This window comes from Puntigrus tetrazona, chromosome 7 (assembly GCF_018831695.1).
Source record: "Puntigrus tetrazona isolate hp1 chromosome 7, ASM1883169v1, whole genome shotgun sequence".
NCBI classification, from domain to species: Eukaryota; Metazoa; Chordata; class Actinopteri; order Cypriniformes; family Cyprinidae; genus Puntigrus; species Puntigrus tetrazona.
Genome location: NC_056705.1, coordinates 6868932 through 6876431, shown reverse-complemented (window position 1 = coordinate 6876431; position 7500 = coordinate 6868932). Strand labels below are relative to the sequence as shown.

The following is a 7500-nucleotide window of genomic DNA, read 5'->3' as shown; positions in this document are numbered from 1 at the left end:
CTAATAAAGATGATTATGATTATTGACGTCACAGATCTTGGTGCAACTTTTTGTTTTACATTAATTTGCATTAAAACTAAAAAAATAATAATTCTAAAAGGTGCGCAACAAATAATATTGCATTATATTATTTTTAATAAAGTGCTTTTTTAATTATATGTCGTAAAAGAACAGAAGAAAAGAAATGCTGAAAACGTTTATTCAATCAAAAAAAGCTTTTCTAAAAATGGTGTTTAAATGTATTAATGTATTTTTTTTCATAATTTCTTGCATTGGATTTTTGTATGAATGGAACATTTGGAACACTGGAATGGAACAATGGAACATTTTTCCTTATTTCTTCAGTTTTTGGGTCAGGTCTGACCTGGATGTGTGTGAACACAGTAATGTGTGTGTGTGTGTGTGTGTGTGTGTGTGTGTGTGTGTGTGTGTGTGTGTGTGTGTGTTTTACCCTCAGGTGCTGTAGTTTCCTCATCAGCTCCTCCATGGTGTTGAAGATCTCGTCCACGTTTCTGATCACATGTCGCTGGACGCTGGGTTGTGATTGGCCGAGTCCTTCCCTTTGACTCAGTGTCTCAGTCAGTGATTGGTCGGCTGGAGAAAGGCGGGGCGTCTCCTGTTCCTCTTCCTCGATGATGAAGGACGCCGAGAAGGTGCTTTGAGTCTGATGGACGCTGTCTGGAGCTTCTTTGAGCTCGTCTGTGCTGCTCTCGTCTGAGAGAGAACTCGACTGGTCTTTGGGCATGACCAGATAAAACATGTTTCCTGGAAGCAGCACAGCAGCGGGGTGAACGTTAACAAGAACTAAAAAGACAAACGCATATACATGATAAAAATGTAATTAAGTCTAGACACTAGCTGAATACTTCAAGTAAATGAAAATGAAATAAAAATGAATATTATAAGTACTACTACTACTACTACTAATAATAACTTAGTAAAACTTAATTTATAAAAACTAGATACAAATATTAAATGAAGTAAAAAGTCATAGAAAATTACAAAACATTGTAATAAAACTGGAAATAAATAAAATAAAAATAAATTAAAATTAGAAAAATGTTGAGTAAAATATTGAACACTGAGTAAAATAATTAAGTTTAAGTAGTCAATCTGAATATGAAAAATAAGCGCAAAGGGAAATAGAATAGAATTGAAAGTCATTACATTTAAAAAATGAGAGAAATTAATAAAATAGAGAAAAATTACTAAAATATATAATAATTATATGATTTAATTATATTATATATTAAATAATTAAATATTTTTTCATAATATTAAATATAATTATTATATTGCATATATTACATGTAACGTATAAAAACCAGTAAAAGCGGAAGTCTCTTCTTGACTTTTCAGATCACAGCGGACAGTAGTTGTGTGTTCATTCACACGTGCTGAAAGAAGAATTGCTGAGGATCACGAGAACAATAACCAGATAATTCAGGACCGGTTTCCAAAACTGAAACCAAATCTCATCCCGGATTATGTTTCACAGAAGCTTGAGACCGACCGCAATTGTTGGCAGGAGACCGCCCAGAATGCATCTGCCAAGAGTATTGTATGATTATATATATATATATATATATATATATATATATATATATATATATATATATATATATATATATATATATTAGCCCCACCTCCGTCCCGAGAGGATTGGCCGGCGGTGACATCATCAGTGATGTCATCAGGAAGAGAACAGCCCGCACCCAAAACTGTGTGTGAAAGACAGCGAGAGTGTGTGTGTGTGTGTGTGTGTGAGAGGTGTGCAGAAAGACAGATGGCGTGTTGTTAGAAACAAACAAATACAAGAAGCCACAGAGAGAGAGAGAGAGAGAGAGAGAGAGAGAGAGTGTGTATATGCGTAGAGAGAGAGAGAAAGAGACGGAGGGAGAGAGAGAGACAGAGAGATAGAATGAGAAAGAGAGTGTGTGAGTGCGTGCAGAGAGAGAGAGAGAGAGACAGAGAGAGAGAGAGAGAGATAAGAAGAGTGTGTGTGTGTGTGTGTGTGTGTGTGCGCAGAGAGAGAGAGAGATAGAGATGAGAGAGGTGTGTTAAATCACATAAGCTTCATCACAGTGAGCTCTGAGCACATGCAGAGAGACAGACAGAGACAGAGGAGAGAGACACAAACCAAACATTCACATTCTTAAACGCAGAAAAAAACATCATCTGATCTGAATCATTTACAACAGAAGGACGTTTCGGAGCCAGTGTGTAAACATGACTGGATGCGTTTATTACTGTAAGGTGCAAAAAGTTTAAGACCTTGAGAACAGGGAAATAATTGGCGTTAATCAAAAGTAAAGCCGATATAAGAATGGCCTGACTTCAGCCCGGTTCACAACGGTTAGCTTAAACAGATTTTCCTGTGATGTCTGTAAACATCGAGACTGAAATAATTACTGGGTGATTACTTTGCTCCAGATCTCCGATGGTGACGTTTCTTTACCTTTCCTCACCACCTGAACGGGCGAAGGCAGCCCCTCGAGGGGCGGGACTTCCACAGGCCCCTCCCCCCAGCTGCTCAACTCCGCCCCCGGTCTATCCGTGAAGGGACTCCTTTCATTGGCCGTCTCGTTTGTGGGCGTGTCATCCGAATCCTGACTCCACCCGTCCTCCAGGTCTCTGAAGATCAGCTGACGAAGGGTCTCCACTGAAAACCAGGAAAACGCGTAAGCGTAACGTAACGCAAAAACGCTATATTTTGGCATTCGTTACAATTTTTGTGTTATTTAACTAGCGTTTTTTGCGCTTTTGCGTAGTCAAACAGATATTGTTAATTCTATTTATGCTTACGCTTTTATCGCTTCATTAGCTTCATTAGCTCGGTGTTGTAATGCTGGGAAAGACTCACCGTCCTGAAGAGCAGCTTCTGCGACAGCGGCTTTGTTCTGGAGGAAGCCGTCCCCGTCCCGGCTCCGGAGGGCGTCCGATCCGCCGCTCGCTGTAGTTTGGGGCGAGAGAGCGCATTCGTCTTCGCTAGCAGAGTCCCGCTCCAGAGACACGCTCGACTCCGACACGTCTAACAGAGACGGGAGACGTTCAGCATCAGCTTCAAAGAAAAGTCACAAAACGGTACTTTTCGTAATCAAGTGGAACATGTGTAAGACGATCACGAACGTTTCTGATCAATACCGAAAACAGTTGTTTCTCGATATCTGTCAGGATCCTCTGAGAGTTCGGTATCAATTCTTGACAGTTATTAATAGTTAGTAAGGTAGTAGTTAAGAGTAGCATTAGCGAAGTCGAATAAGCCATTAATATGTGCTTAATTAACAAATAAAAGGCTAATATTCCAGTAACATGCGTGCTAATAAGCAACTAATAGGTGTAAACGTAAAATAAAGAGTTACCGAAAGTACCAACTGCTTTTATTTACAACAGAAATCTTTTAAATAAATGCACGTACTGTTACTTTTTACCAATTTAACGCAGCTTGGCCGAATAAGTGCGTTTAGAAAAGTATATATTTGCTCCACAAACGTTTGAGAAGTAGTACGTTTTTTTGAATCTCTGGTTATTAGTTATCCGAAGCCCTCATGTCTTACCCAGCGCAGCGGCAGACGGACGTGCATCAGACGACCTGAAAGAGAGCAGACAGAGTTCATCAGATGCTGAGGAAGCTCTTTTCAGTGTTTGTGAACCGATGGAGACGTACGGTGCCGGTGAGCCTTGTTTGCCGGAGCCCGCTCCTCGAGTGACCGCGGCGATGGTCTTCTCCAGCAGGTCTTTCCAACTGAGAACGAAAGGGAGCTTTCGAATGCATGCTTTACAGTACATTACAGACACCCCCTTTAAAGACGGCGGGAATTAATGAAGCTCCCTGATAGGCTGCCGGCCTGTCAATCACACGCAAGCAGCCAATGAGGAGCGAGCACAGACTCACGTGTTCTTCTCCGAGGACGTCCCGGCCACCAGCTCGTAGATCTGACTCTCCGAGGTGCTGATCACGTACAGCGCTTTATTGTCTGCGGGACCAACACAAGTTCGCTTCATATTTGAAAGCGGTTTTATTTAAAGCACGCCCCCCGTGGGGAGTGGGCGGAGTTGGAACGCTCACCCGTGGCGACGGAGCGGACGAGGGCGGAGTCGAGGCGCAGGATCGGGCAGAAGGGGATCTTGAGGTCCGGGGCTCCGCCCAGCGAGCGTGACGGACAGCGCAGGATGAGCCGCTCGTCTGGACCTCTCTGAAGAAGCACCAGAAGATCTGAGAGCAGCAGAGCCTGGACCTCTGAGAGACACACAACATAAACACACACATAACCCCTAGTGCACTGAAACACAATAGATAATCGATTTCAGTCAAATTTCTCATTTTCATTTAGTTTAATCTAAATCTGCAACCTAAAACAAAATTAATTAATAATAATAATTTACTTATATATATATATATATATATATATATCGGACTAGATTTTATATATTAATCCTGTAGACTGTACTGTTTTACTCAAACCCGCTCCTGTTTACCGATGGCTTTGTCCTTGCTGACTTTCCAGGTGAGCGGCCCCTCGTGGATCATCCTCTTGGCGGTGAGATCCAGGTTCTGTGAGAGAAGCAGACGTTAGGCTGAGCTCTGGGGCGTACGGCGGCGAGCGCAGGACAGCGGGCAGCTCCTACCTTGAACTGCGCTGCGACCGGATTGGTCAGCCGCTCCAGGGGCGTCAGGTCCAGCCTGCGCTGGTATTGGCCGAGCCGGTGCCGGTGCTCCGTCTCCCTGACGACCTCGTTCACGGCCTGCAGTATCCCGCGGCAACGGGCCTGTGCTCTCTGAAGCGGCTGCAGGTCCGGAGACGACGCTGAACACACGTCAGAAACGTCAGAAACCGGTCTAATATGATTATCCTCGATGCTTAAAACACTTCGTATTTTTCCGGAAAAATGCAATTTTGTGTTCTTCGGTTTTTTTGGGGATAAACACAAAAGAAGAGCATTTGCTTGAAATTTAAATCTTTAAAAAATACAAAATATTAAATCTTAATGACCGCCAATGTTGGGTATTTAGTAATAGCCATGTAAAAAAATAAAATAATTGCATGGTTAAAAATAATTACACTGCATGTCATAACCGGTTCTTATCATTATAGTCATATTTCACTTAAATCAAGGAACGCAAAATGCAATAAATCGGCGTTTTAACAAAGATTGTGCTCCAGGGTCGTTTTATGTGCGAAACTAAATAGCCTCGCTGGGGCATATTAGTAACAATACATTGTTTGAGTCAAAAATTATCATTTTTCATTTATGCCAAACATCATTAGGATATTAAGTAAAGCATGTACTATGAAGACATCTTATAAGTGTCCTAACTTAACACGAAAGCTTCATTTTTGATTAGTCATATGCATCGCTAAAGACTTCATTCAGACAACTTTCAAGGCGATTTTCTCCATATTTAGATATTTTTTGCATCCTCGGATGCCAGGTTAGCCAAATATCACCCTGTCCCGCCCATACTGCTGGTTTTGCGCTCCGGACTCTCGTGTGTCTGCGTGTGTGTGTGTGTCTGTGTGTGTGTTCACTCACTCTCTGTGTATTTGATGATGTTGTCCAGCAGCAGAGGGTATTTGGTCAAGCGCTGCATCTCCGCCACCAGCAGGTCCTTCAGCTGAAGCCTGCGGCAGTGAGGACTGGCCTCGCACTCCTGACAAACAACACAGCGCGTCAACACGTGACCCACGGGCGAGCTGGTGTGTGTGTGTGTGTGTGTGTGTGCTACCTGTATGAGGTGTGCGAAGCGAGGGTCCTTGCGCTGTTTGTTCTTGATGAGCTCCAGAGCTTGACTCTGCTGACTGCACAGATGAGACACCTGCTCCTCGAACTGATCTCCAGCCTCTCCCTCCAGCTGCAACACACACACACACACACACACACTTCATGAGCAAAACAACTACTCTTAAAAGACGGCGTGCAGAGCGAGAGTCTGAAGGGTAATGACTCCAATGACTTCCATCAATGCAAACCGTTTAACGTCTTTAATAACGCTCGTTGTCCTCTTAGATCAAAATCCTCTAAACACATCCGTGAGCTCGGAGCATGAAAGCGGTTATCAGTAGGAAAGGTGTGTTTAGCAAAATATGGAACGAAAAGAATTATTTTTCTTCTGGTTGTGTCTGGTCACACTGGTTTAGAGGCGTTTTGGCTTGTCCTTGGTGCTTGACCTGCGCAGATAAGTCTCCTGAGCGTTATTATGGATTATGGACACATATTTTAGCCGGAATCAACGGTTTAAAAGCTAAAGCGTCTTAATGATGGAGCGGTTCGCATGGACTGTATGCTCTCCAGTGAATGGGTGCCGTCAGAATTAGAGTTTTTTTTTGTTGAGTGAACTGTTCTTTTATCTTAAAGAGCACAAGAGACACTCACTCTGGCCAGCATGACGTCCCCGATGCCCTGGACGATCGGAGACTCCCTGCGCTTCTTCATGGCCTCGCATAAGCTCGCTGGACACAAAAACATTAGCACTTCAGCATTACTTTTATGCACGCTTACAAAGGAGCGCATTCTGCACAGTGTTGAGTTCAGATTATGCTTCATTGCACGAATCAAGTGTTAATATGATCTCGAGTTCATACACGCATTTCTATCCAAAGCGACTACTGACCGTGCAGCTCGTAGACCTGGCGCAGGTTCAGGAAGATGCAGGACAGCTCTTCCGGAGTAAGGACGCTCTGCATCTTCTGGTAAAACACCTGATCCAGCACCCGCAGGGTCCTCAGGTGAGACGCCTCGGTGGTGAAGAGCTCTACAGACCAACACCACACCATCAGAAACACTGCTAGACTATACACACAACCCAACGGTTTTTAGTGCTTTAGTTTAACAAGATATTATGATACACAGCGCCAACTCTAGACTTATGTATAGAGCATGTTAGCTTAGCATGCTAATCAGGCTAACGGAAAAAGACAGGACCGAGAATAGAGGCTTGAGTAAAATAGCATTATTTTTAATATTGGATAGTGTCATTTATCTGTACAATTTGGGGTGTTTTAATATAATAGGACAGGACAGTAACTACGTTTACATGCAAAGTGTCATCAAAAATAGCGAGTTTAACTTGCGCAAAAAAACTGAATATCAAAACAAAGTTTCAAGTGCGAAGATTCGGAATCGCATTAAAGTTGCGAGTTTTATATTTTTGATATTGCGCAATTGTGACGTTGCGTAAAACCAAGTTGCAAATTTGAAACATTTGAATTTCGCGTTAAACAAAGTTAGCTAAACTAAACTGTGATACCGCATAAAACAAAGCAGTAAATTTTATTTGGAATATCGTATTAAATAAAAATATAGTAAAAATAGTAGCACATATCATTCGAGTTCAAGAGGTCAAATCTGTCCATTCCTGGGAAACAAATATTTTAAATGCCTGATATTTAAAACACAATTTTGTGCTATAGCACATATTAATTGGTTGCAGACTAGCAAAGATTTCTCAGTAAATATCCATCTAAAACAAGGGTCTGACGGCGTAACTTCCTCCCTTCT

The 7500-nt window shown here is 42.3% G+C and overlaps 1 protein-coding gene across 11 annotated transcripts in view; it reads right to left on the bottom strand.

Moving 5' to 3' along the window:
- Positions 1–7500, bottom strand: part of arhgef11 (Rho guanine nucleotide exchange factor (GEF) 11) — a 24786-nt gene that overhangs the window by 1899 nt on the left and 15387 nt on the right. For 6 of the 11 annotated variants that reach the window (XM_043244870.1, XM_043244874.1, XM_043244872.1 and 3 more), the window contains 14 exons: positions 6614–6754; positions 6376–6452; positions 5729–5854; positions 5536–5653; positions 4630–4808; positions 4480–4555; positions 4070–4240; positions 3896–3977; positions 3668–3745; positions 3558–3592; positions 2864–3061; positions 2459–2662; positions 1647–1721; positions 452–804 (listed from right to left, as the gene is read on the bottom strand). In XM_043244870.1, coding sequence (XP_043100805.1) covers positions 452–804; positions 1647–1721; positions 2459–2662; positions 2864–3061; positions 3558–3592; positions 3668–3745; positions 3896–3977; positions 4070–4240; positions 4480–4555; positions 4630–4808; positions 5536–5653; positions 5729–5854; positions 6376–6452; positions 6614–6754 — 1913 coding nt within the window. Of the gene's footprint in view, positions 1–451; positions 805–1646; positions 1722–1948; positions 2092–2458; positions 2663–2863; positions 3062–3557; positions 3593–3667; positions 3746–3895; positions 3978–4069; positions 4241–4479; positions 4556–4629; positions 4809–5535; positions 5654–5728; positions 5855–6375; positions 6453–6613; positions 6755–7500 lie in introns of those variants that run through there. The other 5 variants (XM_043244875.1, XM_043244879.1, XM_043244873.1 and 2 more) reach the window with 4 other exon arrangements.